This window comes from Phaethon lepturus, unplaced genomic scaffold (genome assembly GCF_000687285.1).
Source record: "Phaethon lepturus isolate BGI_N335 unplaced genomic scaffold, ASM68728v1 scaffold5442, whole genome shotgun sequence".
Taxonomy (NCBI): domain Eukaryota; kingdom Metazoa; phylum Chordata; class Aves; order Phaethontiformes; family Phaethontidae; genus Phaethon; species Phaethon lepturus.
This window is the reverse complement of record NW_010521129.1, coordinates 27,832-50,550: the sequence shown is the minus strand read 5'-3', so window position 1 is coordinate 50,550 and position 22,719 is coordinate 27,832. Positions and strand designations below refer to the sequence as shown.

The following is a 22,719-nucleotide window of genomic DNA, read 5'->3' as shown; positions in this document are numbered from 1 at the left end:
GTCATAGAAGGAGATCAGGTTGGTCAAGCAGGACCTGCCTTTCATGAACCCATGCTGGCTGGGTCTGATCCCTTGGTTGTCCTGCAGGTGCCCTGTGAGCACCCTCAAGATGAACCTCTCCATCATCTTCCCCAGTTACCAAGGTCAGGCTGACAGGCCTGTAATTCCCTGGATCCTCCTTCCGGCCTCTCCTGTAGATGGGCATCACACTGGCAAGCCTCCAGTCATCTGGGATCTCCCCTGTTGACCAGGGCTGCTGATAAATTATGGAGAGTTGCTTGGCAAGCTCCTCCGCCAGCTCTCTCAGTGCTCTTGGGTGGATGCCATCAGGCCCTGTAGACTTCTGGGTGTCCAGGTGGCAAAGCAGGTCATTAACTGCTTCCTCCTGGACTATGGGGAGTTTATTCTGCTCTCCATTCCTTGTTTTCCAGCTCAGGGAGCTGGATACCCTGAGGATAACTCATCTGGCTCTTAAAGACTGAGGCAAAGGCGGCATTTAAGTACATCAGCCTTGTCGTCATCCTTGGTGACAATGTTCCCACCCATCCAATAAGGGATGGAGATTACCCTTGACTCTCTTTTTGTTGTTAATATATTTGTAAAAGCATTTTTTGTTATCCTTTACGACCGTGGCCAGATTGAGTTCTATCTGGGCTTCTGCCTTTCTAATTTTGTCTCTGCTTGACCTAACAAAATCTTTGTACTCTTCTTGAGTTGCCCACCCCTTCTTCCAAAGGCAATAAACTCTCCTTTTATTCTTCAGTCCCAGCAAAAACTTCCTGTTCAGCCAGGCTGGTTGTCTTCCCTGCCAGCTCATCTTGTGGCACATGGGGACCGCCCCTCCTGTGCCTTTAATATTTCCTTCCTGAAACTAGTGACCTGAACAGGCCCAAGTCTGCTCTCCGCAAGTCCACGGTAGTGGTTTTATTGACGCTCTCTTTACCTCACCAAGAATCGAGAATTCTATCATTTCGTGGTCGTTAAGCCCAAGATGGCCTCCAACCATCACATCTCCCACCAGTCCTTCTCTGTTTGTAAACAGAGGTACCTCTGTTTTCCTCAGAGTGGTAAACCTCAGGTACCTCAGAGGTCAAGCAAGGTACCTCCCCTGGTAGGCTCACTTACCAGCTGTGTCAGGAAGTTATCTTCCACACACTCCAGGAACCTCCTAGACTGTTTCCTCTCTGCTGTGTTATACTTTCAGCAGATGTCTGGTAAGTTCAAGTCCCCTACAAGAACAAGGGCTAGCGATTATGAGACTTCTGCCAGCCACTTGTAGAATGCTTCGTCTGCCTCTTCGTCCTAGTTGGATGGTCTATAACAGACTCCCAGCAGGATATCCGCTTTGTTTGCTTCTGCCCTCATCCTCACCCATAAGCACTCAACTTGGTCATCACAATCATTGATTTCTATACAATCAGAACACCCCCTAACATACAGAGCCACCTCACCACCTCTCCTCCCATGCCTATTCCCTCTGAAGAGCTTATAGCCATCTATTGCAGCACTCCAGTCATGAGTCATCCCACCATGTTTCTGTGATGGCAACTACATCAGAGCTGTCCCGCTGCACAATGGCTTCCAGCTCCTCCTGTTTGCTGCCCATGGTGTGTGCATTCGTGTAGATGCACTTGAGCTGGGCTACTGATTTCACCCCCAACATCGGCATGCCACCCCCCTAGGCTCATCTCTAGTGGGCCTGGTTTTACCTCCTTCCTCCTTTCAATCTAGTTTAAAGCTCTCTCGAGATCACAACCAGAAGCCCCTTCCAACCTCAATTATCGTATGTTTTTATGTATTCATACAGCATCAGCATGCTGATGGTGCAGAGAACGGCTACATTTATTAACTAAGTAGAACTGAGGCACCACCTTCAATGCTTATTTACTCCTTAAGTTCCCCTATGACCTGCCTCTTCTCCATTTATCAACCTGGCTTCTCTGACTCCTACTTCATTAGTAAAAATCACTAACATACCAGAAACGTTGCAGGAAAATAAATAAAATCTGTGGGTTTCTCAAAAATAAAGCTGTATCTTAAGTATGAAAAAAACATACTGTCACAAAATATCCTAGCACTGCTATGTTAGCAGCAGGGGGAGCTATGAATGCAGCAATGATAGACAGTTCCAAACTAGTGCTATATTTTTAAATGCTTCAACAAAGCCAAATACCTGTCTTAGCTGCTGGATGAGTTAAAGACTGACTATGCCACAGGTAACAGAATGCTTCCAGAGAAACATCTGTAGAAGAGTATGAAAACAGGATGGTTCTGAAATACACTACTACAAACTACAAAATCTTACAATCCACAAAAAAAGGACGAAACACCTCCTCCTTCCAGCAGTTTTGCATTTTCTAAAATAAAGGAAAAATATTTCCAGTCCTTTCTGGAAATAAAGGGAAACTAGCAAACTGGTGAAACTATTAATTGTGGAAGTACTCATTTAGTCCCATTTTTAAAGCAGCCATAATTCATGGCATGTCTTTGGAATCATCTCTTACAAAAAGACTCACTGTATGCCTACATGGCATTAATTCCCTAACTTATATGACTGAAATGTTCACAACTTTGAAGTTATCAATAGATGTTCACATATTTCTTAGACAGTGCTTCCTCACAAACAAGTTAAAAATGATTTTAGCTCCATTCCCTTAGAACTTTTAATAAAAGGAAAGGCAAAGGAAATGTGGTTGTGATTAACTTCTGTACAATGAATCTGTACTTAAGCTGTAGAAAAATGCAACCTTAATTCATAGAGCCCCTTTTTGGACCACCTGTCCACAGTTCAGGTTCCTAAGTTACTGTTCATTCCCATAAAAAAAAGTGAAGAGAGTTAGCTCCAAGAGCAGTCCTCAGTGCTACTGACTGCTTTCACGCACAAAGGAATAATCTGTTCTATATCAATTCATAAATACTGCCTGGACACAGAAAATCTTTTGAATAAATCTACGTCTCAGATGGTCCACTTTCATTCAACTCCACTGCACTGAACGGAACAAAATACCAGTCACACAGTTTTTTTCCAAATGGCTTTATCTTCCATTTTTTGCAAATGGGACACTTCCAAAAGAAACTGAAACACATGAACTCATGATGCACAATATACCACAAACATGTAACGATTTGAGAGGTGTAGAATACTACACAATACTAATATTGTCACAGTATCTTTGATACTAGGCTGCACACTCTCCTCTATTTGTGCCACTGCCTGCTGCGCCTCCTCCTCAAATATGGGACAGTGCTACCTGCGTGACCCCTCTGCTTCAACAGTACGGTTGCTGGGACAAACTCAGCTTCCCTTCTCCAGCAAAATGCTGATGCCAAGCAGAGCAAAGGTTTGCAGAGGGACAGCAGATCCCTAAAAGGAACTCTATGTGAGTAAGGGTTATGCCAGAGTAGGAAGTCCTATAAACCAAAAGGTGGGGGGGACACAGTACAGCATATGGATTAGCAGGCCAAATGCCCACCAGTATCACTTCACACAGACTCCAGGCTGTGGTGAATGTTTCCAAAAAAAAAGACTATCTTCCTTAGCAAGATTTTCTATGGGGAAAGGGTGACCAGCAAAGGACAAAAGCATCTGTGACTGAGAGCTATTCCCCAAAACCCCATTGCTCCTTAAAAAAAGGTCTAGTCCCCTTATTAAAAAGGTTTAGCTGGTTGCCAAGTATAATTTTATTTTTGGTACTGTCATTCAGAAAGATTTAAAGAGCACCATCCATAATTACTAGAAACTGGAGCTGGTACACTATGTCTTTATTCTACCCATAGAGGAAAATGCATTGTAAGTTAGACATCTGCCAAAGATTAGAATCAAGTACCTGTAAGACTGCCAACACTAAAGACTCTAAAACTCATGACTTGCTTCTGTTTGTACCCTCAAACTGATCAATAACACAGTGTCTCTAGTAAAGCTAGTCACTGGGACAGGACTGCCAAGCAAACAAACAAAAAGCCCACAAACACAAAAGAAACCCCCTCTCCCCACAAGAGCAACAAAAACCAACACAGATTTGAAAATCTGACAATAAGTTAGTGTATGGGTGACACGTAGTTGAAGGTCCCCTTTATTAGTAGTCCCAGAAGGGCAGATAGAAGGATCTCACTATTGTATGATCTGGAAAGCACCACATGTACCTTCAGGTATGCTGACAAAGAAAGTGTTGGGTTTTTTGTTTGGATGGGGTTTTTTTGTCCTTTTTTTATTCAACCACTATAAAAATCTAGCTTTTAAGAAGTGCAACATCTTGCAGATTTACAGGAATCCACTGCAACGATGCACCTTTTAAAATGTCAACCTGCAATCTCTTCCTGACACAGTTCTAGACCGTGACTCCATCACAGAAAGATCTTATGACAAATCTTTGGTTACAGCCCCTGAAACCAACATGATCAAGGGCACAGCATCCTACACAATAAAAAGCCTGTCCTCTCAAAAGAAAAATTTCAGACAAGATACAGATTCTAAACCCACCTTGTAAATGCATGGCTAAATGTTCCTATCATGCAACATCTGAATAGACTGCAATGTTGACAAAAGAGTCTGACCAAGGAAAAGCATTTGTCAAACTTACTTAATTTTTAAATGTTTTTCATTACAGCAGCAAAATTGCCTGATATGACAGAAGTCCTTACTAATTAAAAATCAAACTACAGTACAGCAAGACACCACAAACATCCAACACTAAGCAAATCACATAGTTAAAGCAAAAACTCCGAACTCGGAAATCACAATACAAGGAATCACTTGTAAAACTGACTCCAGAGTGACAGGGCAGAAATACTAGTTCTATTTTGCTTCTGTGAATGGTACTCTAGTGGTGGTGCTAGAATGGAGAATCTACCACATTAGCTCTGTAATAAAGCTATTCAGCTGCATTCTTTCAGTAGAGGCAGAGTTAAATCTTATGTTCAATAAATAGGCCAAATCCACAAATTGCAACACATACTACATACACTGGATCCAGAGCAATACCAGAGGACAGCAGAGAGAAGTATTGCAATATACCTTGATCGTTGAAGACTTCGTGGAGAGGCAGGCTCATGACCTGCCTGCTTGTCAGCTATTACTGGCTGCTGAGGTGCTGCCTGTGAAGCTGGTCCTTGTTTAACACCTGGAGTAGCAACCTGGAAAGTTCAAAACTTCATTAGATTTCCTCCACAGTAAATATCAAGTGTAAGAACCAGAGGAAAACATGGAAATTACAAGTTACAATACCAGTGGCGTTTTTTGATACAAGGTCATTTTTGACAGAATTTTTATACTCTTCATAAGGTGTTTTTTAAAAAAATAATCTCTAGTTCCGTACCTGTGATAGCTAGCTCTTTTTATGAAAATAGAAAAGAGTACTTAATAGACGTAACAGAAGCAAATTTAGAACCGTCTGACTTGTCAAAATATTGTAAGTTTATTAGGTAAAATAGTTCAACACAATTTCACTTTTGACCATATCTTCCATGTGAGCACCGAGCTCATTTTCAGCCTCAGAAAAACTGTTCATTACCCAAATAAAAATTTTCAGTTAAAAAGTTAAAAATTCCCTACTTGAAAACACATTACACTGTGTCAAGAGCAGAATTAGGTCACAACCGTACTATAACATCTCTATCATAAGTTGAAAAAAAAAAAAAAAGCAGCGTATTTATCAGTCTGCTACTCCCCCTTTTTAACTGTTCTGTCAGTTCTAAACTAATGAATGACTAAAAAAAAAAAAAAAGTCATCAGTAGCTTTTTGCTTTTCCTTTGTAGTACACATCCACATTTAAGATATTAAGACACCAGCAGTGAGACACTGTCTTTTTGCTGTGAATTCCTAAACAAAAACAGGATGAAAAGTTTGGGAATATACTGGCGTCTAAGTTACAGTCATGGAGTTCAAGTTACTTCCCCCCCCGCCCTCGCCCTGTCCCTTTTAAAGTACGTACAAGAGAGGAAGCAGCTCCAAAATTTATCCCCCACTCTAGCTAACAATTTTAAGAAAGAGGAAGGGAAGAAAAATGGGTTCTAGGGAAAAAACATAAATCAGACAGCCTGTCTGGCATTTGCTGACATCAAGCTGGTGTACATTACTAACTAGTGGTCATCTGAACCTCCAGAAATTCTCTCAGTTTCAGAAACAGACCCCTGTGAAACAAACCACAGATGGCAAGTCAGACAGTATCTGCTAAAGTAAACTCAAGACATAACTTCATTTATTTAAACATACAGGAAATCTTAACTGTAATCTCAAACCTACTTATAAGAGGAAAACCCACATCTTAAAATTATCATCAAAAGCCAAGAGAAGTCTGAATAGCACATGAAAAGCTCATGATTCTGGAAGGATAAAGCACGATCATTGTAAGATCACTCAGTGTGTTGAAATTGGAATTATTACAGTTGAGGGGGTCGAAATAGTACCAGTTCATAAATTCATTTATGAAAAAAGTATCTTTATGAAATGTATGACATGAACTTTGCTATTAATTCCTGAATTTTGCTCACCCTGTGAGCAGACATAACTATCGAGACTGTTCAAAGCAGAAGGAACGATTTCAAAAGGAAAGTACAGAGACAATACAATCACCTTGCAGATCCAAACTGGAAAACTAACCAGCTCCTTGGCTGGTAAAAATAAAAACAAAAATGTAAAGAAAATCTGGGACTTGCCAGACAAGTGAGCCACAAAAAACTCAACTATTCTCTATCTTCCAACTGTTTCAAAGACTGTAAGTAAGTATACCAGGAACAGAAAAATAATAAGGCTAAAAAAAGAGCCATAAACAACATTCTCACTGAGCATGGCAGATTTGTGTACCATGCTTTACACAGTTATTTTGCAGAAATTCAGGACATTTTCTAACCCTAAAACACCAGCACAGCTAAATAGCAAAATGTGATGCCTAGGATCCTGGAGTCTGCGACACCTGAGCTGCCACATCCATACACAGCACACCTCCAGGCAGACATACCAGCTTCATTTTAAAAGCAGTACAGACATGTTCATGCAGTCCTAAGTAACAGACCTTACTGTGCAAATGGCACTACACTGTTTCCAGAGCCAGCCTAACTGTACATCTGGCACTGGGCTCTGCTTGCACAGTGCCAGTTCAGCTTTGTCTGTGCCGGCTGCGTAGAAGCACCCTAAGCCAACTAGCTTGTGCTCTGAAACCAAATGTGTCTTGGCACAGCATCACATCTTGATTATGCATAATTTACCTCAAACTCTTAGGACTGGATAAGCTAACCTAACTGACATATCCAAAGGAGTACTAAACCAGACATGCTCACACTGGAGCCATCACCACTTAAGTTCTCATCTCAATCCCATCTTACAGAAGATTGAATTCTGCGAATACAAGAACTGGCAAGAAAGTTCTTTCTCTACTGAACCGGAAAAGTATCCACTGCTGAATCAGAATTTGCTTCTTCTGGGACTAACACACAAACAATTAATGTTAATATTTTAACAGCTCTGTTGGTAGCACCAGATGTGAGAAACACAAAAACGAAGAAAAGATCCTGCTGTCAAGCGTTACTAGTAATTCTGTTTAGCTGATCTGTGAAGCTACTTGAGGTACGTAACACATAGAAAGCTTTTACGGTTGTGATATGCCAGTGTAGTAAGAGTTATAACTTCCTCACAGAGGGATGGGAGTGCAAACTTGCCAGTGCATAAAATAATGCACAACAGTCCATCAGGATTAATAAGCATTCTGAAGCAAGACATCATAGCTTAGAATGAGTAACTCAGAAATTTACTACACTTAACACTTCGATTGCAACCACACTATACATCCTTCAAAAATAAACCAGATGTGCAATCTCACTTCATTGTGGTGCAATCTTACGGAAAGATGGATTAAAATACAGTAATTTCAAAATGTGTCACAGTATGCTGATCAAAATATAGATGTCACCACTTTCAGAAGAACTTCTATATATGTACCAATAAAACATACAATACCCTACTTTGAAAATACCAGAGATGAAAGCCTGCATGCCAAGTCACTAACTATAGGCAATCACAGAGCCCTGCATGTAAGTGGAGATTCTCATATCAGACAAAACATAAAATAACCAACACTTTTTGTTGTTTTTTGAGGAGTGGCAGCTTTGCTGTAGTTATGACTTAGACTAAACTCAGATGAACTCTTCTCAAACCTGCATTTGGCCTTGAAGTTTTTTTGCTTCTACCAAAAACCTTGTGTGTCCAAAAGCATATTCAATTATACAGTTGGTCTACCAAGATTTTCTCTTAAGGTATAGTTTACACCACCTAATTCACAGGTATAATACTGGCCTTTATATATAAAAGTATATATTATACTGGGTAAAAGGCAGTGGGTTCAAGCTCATCTGCACAGTTCTAGGAGAATTTTTGTAGCAGAGTGATGAATACTGAACAAGCTAAGTTTATAAAACAAGGATAAATGTCTTTGGGGGGTGGAATCATAGAATCATAGCACGGTTTGGGTTGGAAGAGACCTTTAAAGGTCATCTAGCCCAATTCCCCTGCAATGAGCAGGGACATTTTCAGCTAGACCAGGTTGCTCAGAGCTCCGTCGAACCTAACCTGGAGTGTTTCCAGGGATGGGGCATCTACCACCTCTCTGGGCAACCTGTGCCAGTGGTTCACCACCCACATTGTGAAAAATTTCTTCCTTCGATCTGGTCTAAATCTGCCCTCTTTTAGTTTAAAACCACTACCCCTTGTCCTATTGCAAGAGGCCCTGCTAAAAAGTCTGTCCCCATCTTTCTTGTAAGCCCCCTTGCAGTCCTGGAAGGCTGCAATAAGGTCTCCCTGGAGCCTTCTCTTGTCTAGGCTGAGCAACCCCAACTCTCTCAGCCTGTCCTCATAGGAGAGGTGTTACATCTAGCACACGGATATATAGCAGCAATACTTAATATTACCCATAATGGTTTCTTAATACAATATGGCATAAATCAAAAGGAGCTTACCTTCTGCTGAGATGATACTGGTGGCGTAGTCATCAAAGGTTTAAGCGGAACTGTGTTAGTCTGAGGCGTGCTTATTCTTGGAGATACATATGATCTTGGCGATGAGGCATCAGATGTTAAAGACATTGGAGACTGATTAGATGGCTGAGCTGCAAAGAAAAAAAAAAGATTTGTTTTTAATAAAAACATATCCTATCTTAAATGTAAATTAGATTTTCTTTTAGTACTTTGCAGTATGCTGTATTAACTAATACACAAACATATTCACACTGAGACGGTTGAGGGGGTGAACAACTGGAACAATGAAATATTCAACAACAATCCTAACTAAAGAATTGTATTTTCCCCAAACCCTCCACTTCTAAAACTTGAGGGGAGGGGGAAAGAGAAGAAGCCATTATGCAATGCTTCTTACATATGAAGACTAGATTAGTTTCATTTGTGGTTCTGAGCTTACAGTGCTTAATGCGATTTAACCAAAAGAATGAACAGTTTATGTAGAAAGCTATTCACCCATTCCAGGCATCTACCAATAGTCCCCCACCCATGTTTTAATTACTGGTTAAAAATTAGCATTAGCATAATACTGCTTACCTACTCAATAACATGACTGCATTTATTGTTTTGGTTTAAGTTTCTAGCTTTATTAAATTACAAACCAGAATGAAGATTCCTGAAGGAGTATCTTGCCTGGAAGCTGAAAAATACTATTTACAGAAGACTACCCCCCACCCCGCCCCGATAGAATAAACTTTTCATTTAAGAATTGAAGGCCCCCCCCTCCAAGAGTCATAGTTGCACAGTACTACAAAAAGGTGTTCAACCAAGGAAGAGTTGTATTTTATACTGAACATTAAATAGAGTCTAATTAAGGTTCACGGTAAACTGAGAGGATCTCACACATTTCACATTACTCAGAGTTAGTTACCATACAAAGAAAATCCCAAAAGGCGTGACAGAGAAGCACATTTACTTAGTTGCATGTCAGCTTCCTGCTCCCCAAGTAACAATTTCTTATCCTATCTTTGGAAAAAGACGTCATTCGACACCCTCCACACCAGACGGCCAAAGACAGGAGAAGAGGCAGCTTCTGCAAGTTTCAATTGTATCAGCCTTTATAAAATGCAACGTAACAATTTCACGTAAGTGAAAAGAAGATTGTGAATACCTTGCGTAGACAGTTGTGCAGCTTGAGAAATTAGGGAAGTGATATTGAAAGCCGATGGTCCAGCAGTAAGAATTTTATGGAGTATAGACTGAAGAGAGGCTTGTGTCACAGCTGCTGTTAGAACTAAAAAAAAAAACCAAAACATTCTGGTTTACCAGCAATTCTAGAACATCACTTTAAACTGTTCAAACTGGGTAAATATATTTAAGCCACATTTTCTTTCCAATTTTGTTCCTGTATCCACAATAGACCGAAGAGCCACCTGAACTGTTTTTCAATGATTGAATTCAATTCATGAATGCTTGGCATGTCTAACCAAGTCCTGTATTTAGTAGTTTTATCTTTGAGAGATACACTAAAAAAATTCATTTAGAAAATAACTTTTAACTCTTTAGCTTGACCTTATGGATCAATAATAGTTCTTGTAAACGTAAGTAAGAGTATTTGTTCAATTTCTTATTGTAGTAAGCAGAATGTGTGGGGTGTTTTTTTTAAAAACTAAAATAATTTTTTTAATAGGCAAAAAAGCAGTATCACTGTAACTCACTAAAAAAGACTAGGAAGGAAGACTTCCTGTTCAAGGAAAAAGAAAAGATCTTTCAAATTAAAAATCCAAACACTCAGGTTTCTTCTCCCTGCCCCCCAACGAACCAAACATATTTGTTCCTAGTTTAGCTGTCCTGTCCTCACCTCCTCCAGTAAAAAATTAATAGTTTTCAACCGTTTTAAAACTGCACTACACAGGAAGAACATCTTACAGTATGAGCTGATGAGACCCAATTTCTGAACTAATCTTTTCAAAAAGGTTTACAGGCTCTGTGGGATACTTCCTGAACATACACTACCCATGCACAAGTCTGAAAAAACTGACTCACCAGCACAAACACAGAACCACCTCTTGATTGGACCTTTCCTTTTTTTAACACAAACAACCACGATACTCCTATTTTTTTAATCCAACCTAGTGCACTACAGTTTTAAAAGCTTCTCCGTGCACAGGAAAAATCAGTAACCAACTTGCCTATTAGTACTGAATAAAGCCATAATGTTTGCTGATTAAAAGGATCAATTGACAGCTTTTCCTTATAAATAATTGTAATGTACATAATAGTAGAATTTCAAGTAAAATGCCATTATTTTTACTTTCATGGTTTGCACTTCTAAAAATTTAAAGATCATTAACTCTGTGCATTACATGTAAATGTCTTGCTTTCTATTTAAATCAGTGATCACTGCACAAGAAGTTCAAAGAAGCAAACAAATCCCACACCACTTTCTTAATCAGTAACCTGCCACATGCAGACACTACATTAGATAAAATTACATTCAAAATGCATCAACTCTACCTGTTTTGCAGCAAAAGGCACTATAGCTAGTTCTAAACATTTTTCTAATAAACCAGGCCAATGTGACAAAAATCTAAGGGATACACTGATTACATATGCAAAACTCAACTTGCTAGCTAAATTACTGATATTTAGAGAGGGTAATATGTTCTGTTAAAGAAAAAACCCTGGTAGGCAACAAGATTTAAGAACTCCTAGAAGTTTCATTATTTGCAAACACACATTATTAGAATAGCAGCACAAACTACAAAAAGACCAAAGAAGATTGCATGAAACAACAGAACAAAAAGCTCTAAGTTTTGTGCAACAGATGAATGCTGATAAAGCGATTAAGTCACCAGTCTCAACTAGACTGTTCACATACATCAGCATTTATTAGCTTAACAACCTTAAATGTTACTTGGCTAATTTAAAAAGGTTTAACAGACTCCCCCAAACAGAAACAATCCTCACTTGATCAGGGATTCATTTATTCACTTTGCATTTAAAGTAAGGCTTGCATTTACTACCGCTTAGTATCCAATAAGATACTAATGTGTGTAAATAAGAGATTACATCAACTTTAAAGAATCCTTACCTTCATTGATTTTGGATATATCTACGCTAGAATTATTAAGCTGCAAGGTGGCTTGCAGAGCAGGCAGCAGCTGTCGAAGGAGATTTGGGTCCTGAAGTAACGGAGGAATTGGTGATTGTGGGACAGGTGAGACGGGAACTGTAGGAGCAGATGAAGCAGGCGCAGAAGCTGGATTCAGTCCAGAAGCAGAAGATGTAGAAGGAGTTGTGCAAGAATGGGATACAGACTTGTCCACAGATGCAGACTCTGAACAGAAGACAGACAGTAATTTTCATTTTCCCCAATATAACCTGACAGCTTCTCACTAGTACAATTTTTTTATTAAATTCAAAAGATGAATGCTTAACTATCATTACAAAATAAAACACAAATATAACAAGAATTGAAGATATCTGATATCTAGCGTAATTTGGGCTATTGAACCTAATATTTATTAGGAACACACACACACACAAAAATCTTTCTGCTTCAACGTATTGGACTGCAAGCTGCCAGTATTACAAATGGGAATTTTTTCGCCCTAATTTTTAGGGCAAACATAGGCCAAAAATTCCTTAGGGATTTTTTCTTTTACTGTGCCAATACTCATATTCTATGTTTTTACCCATGATTACAACCTTTCTTTGGAAAATATACTATGAACAAAAACCTTAGAGTCCATGGGCTTTAAAGATAGGCTGATACATCACATTTGAGGGGAGGGTATTAGCCATACTTCATTTATCCAGAGACCAGACTGCAAGAAGCTACAAAATAAAGACCACGTCTGTCATACACAATCCAGTTACATTTCTCAGGATTCACAAACAGGATAATGAGCTGTACTACTTTCACTAAATGTGAAACAAGAGCTGTTAACATCCCCACAGAGTGGAAAAACATCTAAAAATCTATCTGCCCATAATTAATTTCAAGCTTGTCAGTTTCTCCTGAAGCATGAAGACCTATATTCTTTACTTTATTATTCTCATTTTAGCAAATACCAACACTTAACAATCCACAGAAATACTTAGTACTTAAGAATCAATGATACTGTATGGCAATCTGTTTTACTTAACGTGAGTTATTTAATTAATTTTAAATTTGACTTCCAGTTAACATGCAAGTTTCTTCTCCATGCCAGTACTGTGATGAATTCCTGCACTGGAAGTATTTCCACTTACTACAGGTGTGCCATCAGTCACTTCAAATATCCTTCCTTTAAGAAGCCCAGACCACTGTATTTCAGTTTTAGCTTCCCCTTCTCTATCATCCCCATTAAACCCATGAGAGACCTCTACCCCTAAATTCAAAAAAGACTAATGCCTCTATAGCACCAAACAGGTTAGGTGAAGAGTGGAAAGATGGCTATGGATCCAAGATCTCACCCAGGATGCTTGCCCATAATACCAAAGACCTGGATTTTAAACCCACCTCAAACTGGACAGAGAATGCCAATCTGGATGTTCCACATTTCAGGCAAAAATCTAAATGGAAGCTAAAATAACCAGCTGGGAAACTCTTTTACTCTAAAGGTTTGTTAGGTTTGTTTTCTTTTTCTTTGGAGAGATGATCAAGGTAAGAGGTGGCTGACTTTTAATAAAGAAGAAAAATAAAAAGGTCTTGTTTTGTTTTACTACGCAAGAATAAAATTTAACAAAATTTCTAAAAGTTTCTGTTTTCTGACAGCCTTAATTGCAACTTTTGAGACTAATTTGGAGAAGAATCCTAAAAAAGTAAAAAATTACTGAAGCAAGTATCAATACATAAATCAAATGAGATCAGAAATCTCAATTAAAAGAAAGGAGACTTCTGCTTCCATGCAATTACGGTAGAAATAGTTCATAACAGGTCACAAATAGGAAAAAAAAAACCCCAAAACTTTTTCAGTCAAATAGCTGAGAAATCTAAACCAGAAAAAAAAAATGCTGAAGAATCCAAATTTGACAGCTTGCAAGGATGCCATAGCCAAGGCACACAGCTATATTTTGATGTTTTAGGCAAACTTCTAAAAAAGAGGTGGCCTTATCTAGTTACAAGCTCCTCAGGACAAGGAGTTGTCTTTCAATGTAGCTGTGAAGGGACCTGGTCATTTGGCCAGGAGCTTTCATAAGAACACCTTACAAAGGGACAAGAAGTGTTAGAAAGACCGAAGAGGAAAAAAAAGCAGTTACAAATTTTTTATACAATTTTTCAGTAACATGTGACTAGGACAGCTGATTAGGTATTAGCTCTGCCTTAAAACAGTACATCATTAGCAAAATTCTGTTACAGAATTATTACATACAAAATCTTATGCTATGGTGTTCAAAGTAAACTTAAGACAACTGCAAGTAAACACACATCAAGCAAACAAGAATCTTACCCTACTAAACAAAAACATGTAAAGTTTAAATTGAACTTTGATTTCTCATAGTGCGAATAAGGACAAGATACACTGGCAGACAAAAGTATGGGAATTAAGCACAATGGAGTATGTTAGCACTTGTACATAGAAGCCTCCTACCCTAGTTTTGAGAACCTTACAAAAAGACTAAAAAAACCCCATCCACCCCCAACAAACAACAAAACACCCTAATTTAAAAACAAACAAAACTGAAAAAAAATGCTAAGCAACAGCCAGCACTAATTTCAAAACATATTTAATGTAGTTAGGCTTGTCTTCACAGTTAGATTGAGTTATTTTAAGCAAAGAAGCAACTCACTACTATATTATTAATTCACATAAGCAATACCTGAGCTTCAAACCACACCACCATACCAAACACCTGGAAGTATTTTTCATCCATGCTGCAGTTTTGGACACAAAATAAACTGAATCAAAAGCAAACTCAGGATAACAATACAGTGAAAACAAACCTTAAGCCCAATTCTGGGTATTTACTCAATCTCGAATAAAAGGAATAAAAATATGTAATACAAAACCAGTGAATTCCAAGAGGTATGTAAAAGTACTTTAGTTTGGGTGAGCTTCTCTGCTACAAAAATGCAAACTAAATTACATCAAAACAACACAGTCCAGTTAATTCTTTTAGACAATATGGAGACGCTATCTGTATTATTGCAGGCATTTTAAGTACGTTAAAACATATCTGTGAAAGATATTTTTGTACAGTCACCCTGATTAAACACCTAGAGAAAATTATGTGGAAAAATGATGATGTCTAACACTAACATTCCGATCTTTTGAGACTGTTAAGGTTACAAAACCAACAGTCCAAATGTTGTGAAAGAGTATCTGTCCATGATCATGAATATCTACATACACATCGTATTACAACTCTGTGGTATTTACCATTAGAGAGGATGCAGAGTACAATGAATGCTCAGAGCATCGCTGCACTTCACAAATTAAGTAATTTAATTCACTATTCATAGTGAAATAAAGGGTATAAACCTGCTTCTGGGGAAAAAAAAAAGTAAAAATATTTGTGGAAATACAAGTATTTCTTGTTTGTATTAAGTAGCCTGAAAGGCTATTTTCTTCTCTACAAAGGGAAACTCCTTTGTGATGAAAACAAACATGCTAAAAAATATAGACTATAGATTAGTTCTGTATAATCACAAACTTTCATCACCTTAATTTAAACCAATCTAGCTTAATCCATGGCTTCCATACTGGACGCTTGATTTCATAGAAATAAATCCAAGAAATACTGCCAATAAACAAAGCCTCTAAATATTTACACACCCATTTTTGTATAATATAATTACAAAGGTTTAAGACAGGTTTAATTTATGATGCTATACAGAACTTGCAAGTTTCGCCTTTGAAGTTAACACAACTAGCCAAAACTCCTCAAGATGAAAAGTTTGTTTCACAAAAATCCTCAGATATCACTCACTGGGGTGTGTGCGCATTTTCCCTGCTTTTTCCACAAACAGAAGTAGAAACTTCTCACTCCCTCCATTTCCTCCCTAATTCCCCTTTCTGATCTCCTTTGAAAGACTGTTTCATGTATGTTTTGCCACACATTGAAGTTTACTTTTCAACATGTAAACCCTGTTTCTTACTTTCTAAAAAATGCTTAGAATTATAAAGTCCTGTAATTCTTAAATGCATTTGAAGCCTCCACCATCATGAAAGACAGTCAAAATGAACACGGTATACTGAGAAAAGTTAAGTATCTTTACAAATCTAAGTCCTTTAGTTTTACAACTCTGAAATACTGGTCTCTACACCTGTGTCAACATAAGCTCATGTTCATTAACAAGCTATCTACAGTATTATTGCAAAGTAAGGCTTTTGATTACACAGTAGTCATTCATAAACCTAATCTGTATCATTAATACATGAGTCTGATTCTGAACCTACAACTGAAACTTTACAAATAGAAAATGCAAGTTTGGTCTGTGTCTTATACAAAAAAGTATTCTTAAAGAAACGATGAACTATGCTGCAAGGCCTGCAAAAGTCTTAGACTGCGACGGAAGTTGCCTGCTATTGGATGGGCAACTCTGCAGCCTCTTCACTGTCAACACCAATTTCCATACAAATGCTATGCAAATGACTCTTCAACCCCACATAAAATTTCAATTTCAGCTATTATGATGAAAGTCCCAAAGAAAATTAAAATAATAATAATTTAAAAAATGAAAACCAAAAGCAGAACATAGCCCACTGCAATCTTTCGAAAACTTACTTAATTGAAATTTACATTTTAGCTCTTCCTCTGAATAAATACAAAATAAAAATTTAGATTAGTTTTTAAATGATTTTTTGTGATTTTAAAAATATGACTTTGCACCAATTTTTACATGATAAGCTAAGCACATTAAAGTTTCAACTTCTGGAGCTTTTAAGAAAACTAAAAAAAAAAAAAATCCATTTACTTTGTTGCTACAATATGAAAATACAGTTGGCTTCTTTACATGATTGTCAGAAAGCATATTACATGTAGCCTATACAGAGAACTACAATACAGAACTAAATGAATTTCTGGACTGTCAACTTTAATCATACAGAAGAAAAATTAGAAAAAAATAAAGCCATACAAAACAAAACAAAAAAAAAAAAAGGAGGAAAACAAAATAATCAGATGGTGATCAAAAACAGCTAAATATGGAGATTATCTTAATGTGAAGAACTATTAATTGGTTTTACATTAAAAATGGAGCAGGAAAAAAACTTGTTATCATGAAAATAATTTTTGAAGACCGCAATGATTAGGAAAGAATTTTCTATTCATAACCTACTCTGCTGGAGTGTGACCTGTGATCACATCTTTTGGACAAGAGGAGGGAAGTCTGAGTTATCAGGCAGTATCCTCTGTGATGAGAACCTGTATGACAAAGGTGCATCTTTGCTACAGGTTTCACGAAGAGGTATCTGAACTGAAGTAAACAGAAGGCTACTGCTGGCCCCAGAAACATCATGTCAAGTCAGAATGGACACGTTACACTGCGTATTTCCAAACAGTGGGGATTTTTTAGTAACAAGGCCAAGTAATCCTTTCAGAAAAAACACCAAAGATCATTTTCAGCAGTTATGCCACAATGTTCTTCCATTACAATCTAGATACAAGAAGGCAAACCCTTAGCTTCTCAGAGTTTGAGGCATTTCCTGTTACCGATCTCTGCCCCTCATGACAGAAAACTTTGCTCCTAAACCAACAGCTGACCCAGGAGTGAATCTCATTCTGAAAGGCAATTCCCAGCCTGGTATGTTACAGTTAAAATAAAGTTATTCAGACTAGGTTTAATGCAGGGTGATGAAAAGCTAAGTCTTTTGACTGTTCAGCTACTGAGCTGACACCAACACTCTGTTCCTCTGTTGCGCCTCAGTCAGCCCATTCTGCTGGAGTCCTTTAAGTACCTGTTCTTAGTACTTGCTCACTCCCTTCTTGCCCACAGTGTCCCAAGTTACTCAGGCATGTTAGTGTGACAGAGAAGTGAGTGGGGAAAAAAGAAACAAAAAGAGGAAATGCATTCTTTGTGCAGTAACTTCCTTCACAGTCCTCCTCCTGACATACTAGTACTCCCTATACAAAGAGTAGCTTTAAAATACCGCTATATATAGCTCGGTCTTATTCTGCCATGTATATAGACAGATGATTTATTTCAACACAGATTTTTTTGATGACATGGAAATCACCCACTTACTGTTGACTGGATAATTCCCAAATTATCAATGTGACTCCTTGAGTATTCCAGTAGCTTCTCCTACTGATGTAATTTTTATGCCATTAAAAACAAAACCAATGCATTCAAAGTCCTTCAAATTTAACACTTGCAGTATTACCCAATCACTCTATTGTGAGCTTGAGTTGTATCTTTGCTCTGCTAGCAACAGTCATGCACATATGCTCTCACACTGTGCTCTCTGTGGAAGAAAATTTGCCTTACAAAATTTTCAGAAATTCAATGCCTTGTTGCCCCATACACCTCACCTCTGCTGCACTGATTAAACAACTACCACCTAGAACAGCTAACTAAACTGCTTGATATACTGACAATGATTAAGGATCATAACACATTCATCTGTGCTGAAGTACCTTAAATGTACAGTCCACCACCTAAGCTCTCTGAGCAGTGACAGTCATGTTCAGCTTTTTTACATAATTCAGTTCTGATCTACTAAGGAATTTAACCCACACCAAAATATATAAATATGTAAAAGCAATGCCTTTTGTAAACACATTTGGCCAAATGAAACTATAGCAATACATTCAAATTCTCTAAAATGCAAAACATTCCATATTTTTTTCATATGTATTACTCCAATCTAAAAACTCAATTTTTTAATTTTATCTCTGCTGCCAAAATAAATGTAACAGCAATGCTCAGCAAACAAGCATAAAGTACTGGAAGAAACCTCTAACAGTCTCACTAGTGTAATTTTTTCTAACCACTGTATGAATTGAGTAATATACTTAAAACAGCTCAGCCAGAGAAGATGCAATGATACCAGAGGCAATGTTAATAACTGACTGCTGAAGACCAGCAAGTGTTACAAGTAAGAAAACCACAGGGGTGAGAAAAAGATGAGGAAGAAGCTCAGCTGTCACTGACCAACCACCTCAAACTGTCAGCATCAGGGTCACAACACACCCAGCATTGCACTGGCCAGCTTGCTGAGCACTCTTAGAAAAATTTCAGGGTACTGCTGCACTAGAAACAGAAGTGCTGATGGGACTTGAAGGAAGGGTGTGAGAAGTATCCTACAGACAGATGCACTGTTAAGATACAGACAATACAACATTTCATTCAGTAACTGAGTTAGAAACAGGAAAATGTGATGTGCCCTACAGATAAGGCAGCCAAAAAGTAGGAAAAGCAACCCCACACTTTACCTGCATAAAGCACTCACAGTGAGCACAAACAGAAGCAGCAGATTCTGACTGGAACATTCAAACCAAAGGGTAGAGGTCAAATAGTTCCCCAGGAACTCTCCACTACTGCCAGCCATTGAGGGCAGAGGACTACCGCTAACAGCTGAGCTATAGTTCAGCCAGGGATTTTATTCAATCTCCTTGTGGGACTACAACATACCCCTGCAGCAAAAGAGATTGAGCTGAAAAAAGTGTTGTTGTTGTTTTTTTGTGGTTTTTTGTTTTTTGTTTTTCACAACTATTACTGCATTAAAAAATACACACTAAGAACAGAACTATTAAAACAGTGGTACATATATGCTGGCATAAGGCTGCCAGCAACACATTGACAAGAAGCAAGAACTCATTTAGGCAAGGACTACTGCACATACTATTCAGTCATTTGGATCAAATTATTTTTACAAGCAAAAAATACAGATTTACCTCTTTTTAGAAAGAGAGAGGGATGGCACAGCTCGTGAACATAAAAAGATCAAAGGCTGTTTGCTTTACTAGTGTAAAAATAAACGACTCAAACTATTTTCCAATTTTACAAAGATACTTTTAGAAGACTGTTTGAACTGAGTGTCTCAGGACAATTTTTTTTTTTTATTTGGTATAACAGGTACAAGCAAATACTTTTAAACCTATAGTAAACATACAGAATACCTATAGTGCTACAGGTTCACAGTCACCTCTGGCAAAATAAGTAACAGAAGCAAACTATCCAAAAAACATCCCCATGTACAGCACCGCTTCCTCCCTTCTTGGAAATTTAAATACATAAAATGCTACAGAATTATACTGGTCAAATGTCTTAAAAAAAAGTCTCCAACATTCATAAAAAAAGGCAAGACTACTGAATATATTCTTTGAATGATTTATCATAATATAAGCTGCACTGAATATTTCTGCTTCTGTAAGAACAGAGGTAGTTAACCAACATGTGAAAACTCACATTTTCTGGAATAATTATTTCAAGCCTAACATTCATCTATTCTAATTCGTCAATTACTTACTAACTTCCTGTAAACCACCCTGTCCGAAGCTCAGGAAGTATTGTATTTGCTCACAGTGAAGTGCCATGAAACACATCAATGAGACAAGAGTATCACGGAGAATCTATTCATTTAACCCATACAAACTTAATACAGAAATTAAGTGATTATTTAATATGGAATCATCCATGGTAACACAGATTCTAAAGTAAGGTTTAGAGTGCCAAGACCACCCTGTGTGATCATTTTCACTATTCATACCCAATTGTACGTTCTCAAATGAATGTAATTATGTAAGAAATACTAGAGCTCCCTGCCAACATTTGTAGCAGTTGTCACAATGGGAAATTCCTTCTATTGCAGGAAGATTCAGTTGCTCCATTTAAGTGGAAGCAACTAATAAAGGTATGCAGTAAAGCACGGAAAGACTATATCCAGTTTGAAGTCTGATCACACCAAACAGGAATCAAGTACATGCCAGAACTGATTAATAATAAGGGTTTTCTTTAAGTATATTTTAAAGATAGTAATGAAAACAGAGAGGATACACTAAAGGAGAGGACACTTACATGCATGTTCTGCATTGTCGTGTTTAAAAGTGCAAACTGCAATCAAAATATAGAGGCTGAACTGAAGCAGGTAACTATGGCATTCAGCACAAGAACCACGCATAAACTAGTACACCTTCTTGCTTTACTTGAAGTTGTGTAATTGTTTTTCAACACTTGTACTTGAAGTGTTGAATAGAAAAAGGTTTGTTGAAAATCTTCTGTTCCTCTGTAGTTTGTAGTCAACATTCACATACCAGGTCACATAGAAGTTGGACAAAGTCTCAAGAAAAACATTCAAGATTTCTTTACATGCACAATTTTCTTACATTGCATTACTTGCCAATGTATGGTACTGTGTGGTTATTTCGGATAGCCAAGTGCACTTATCTCTGTGTAAAAGCTGGAATTCTTTAATAAAGAAAACTAGAAGGCAGGAAAGCAAATGCAGAGTATAAGGCCAATGTCAGAGCCAAGTCTTTTTGGTCTTCTTTTAGCACTGCACTTCTGTTACTAGACAGACTTGCAAATATCAACAGGGCAATGAGCCATCTTTCAAAAAAGAATTCAGTGTCATATTAATTATGCAATATTTTAAATTAAAACCAGACACGTTTATCAAAAACTACTTTCCCCCCCCCAAAAACCCCCCAAAATAAAATTTTCTTACAAAGTATTACTCCAAGAATTTGATTATACCGAAGTATCACATCATCACTAATAACACACAACTACGTTCTCACAATGTTCTTGAGCTTTTCTTCATTAATAATGAACTAAATCCAATTAAAATATAGAATTTTGAAGAGTAACAAACAACGCAGCGTAAAGTCCTGATCTTCACTTGATGACTCTAAATGTTTCTGGTACATACTATACAGACATACAAACTTTCAACAGCTTTAGAACTGAAGATCCAGTGTATCACAAGACACAGATCAAAACAGAACAACAGCTGCTACAGACATGTGGAAAGCTCTGTTGCTTTCTGTAAGAATTGCACTTGTGTTTATTGAAAAGTTTGACAGTGGCATTCCAAACAGTAACAGCAGTTCATAAAATATAATGGTCCAAAATGACTTTCAAATGGTGTAACTACATCCATGTTAAGAACTCAAACAATGGCAAAGATCCAAAACAACATGAGGGAGAAGAAAAATAAAATATGTCCTACTAAAATGCGTCTTTCAAATTATCATTTGAAATTGTAATTTGCAGAATAAGCCTGTAAACAGCAAATACACTGCAGCATCAATTTGAAGTTTTTGAAGATACACCAAATGTGGTTTAAGGGGAAATAAACACATCAAAACAGTAATCAGGTTCTAAGCACAGACAATCAACAGGAAAAATATCTTTAAATTCTAGAACTAACATACTTTAAACAAGCAAATGCAATGCATCATCTTAAATACTAGGAGGAATTTTATTACACATACCTTTTCTCTCTGTTTTCTGTGCAGGGATGGAAGATGTGGATGTAGGCAGTTTTGATAAAGTAGATGCTCCATTAGCATCAAAGGATTTCTTTGGCTGGTGATCAGATTGTAGAGAAAATGGACTAGGAGGAACAGTGCTTGGGGTAGCAGTTGGATGAACCACTGGTTTGATGGGATGCTGTACTGGAGTAGAACTACTGTGAGTCTCTGCTCTTGGCAGTCTGTAGTCTCTGTCATTGTGCCTGCTTGTTTGAGATAAAATATTCTGTGGGAGCATACTACTGGCGTCACTGGAATGCTTGTCTTCCACTTTTTTCAGGATTCCCCAAGTAACGTTGCAAAGAGAAAAAAAGATTAAATTAGAAACTTGTATAAGATTACAGTGTCTTTGATTAATGCAGCTGCAC

General features: G+C 37.7%; 1 protein-coding gene across 2 annotated transcripts in view; it reads right to left on the bottom strand.

The window, feature by feature from the left end:
• WAC (WW domain containing adaptor with coiled-coil) overlaps positions 1-22,719 on the bottom strand; it is a 60,421-nt gene that overhangs the window by 10,955 nt on the left and 26,747 nt on the right. The window contains exons 5-9 of one of the 2 annotated variants that reach the window (XM_010281405.1): positions 22,313-22,621; positions 12,039-12,284; positions 10,116-10,238; positions 8,948-9,096; positions 5,015-5,133 (exon numbers count right to left, since the gene is read on the bottom strand). In XM_010281405.1, coding sequence (XP_010279707.1) covers positions 5,015-5,133; positions 8,948-9,096; positions 10,116-10,238; positions 12,039-12,284; positions 22,313-22,621 — 946 coding nt within the window. The remainder of the gene's footprint in view (positions 1-5,014; positions 5,134-8,947; positions 9,097-10,115; positions 10,239-12,038; positions 12,285-22,312; positions 22,622-22,719) is intronic. The other variant, XM_010281406.1, reaches the window with a different exon arrangement.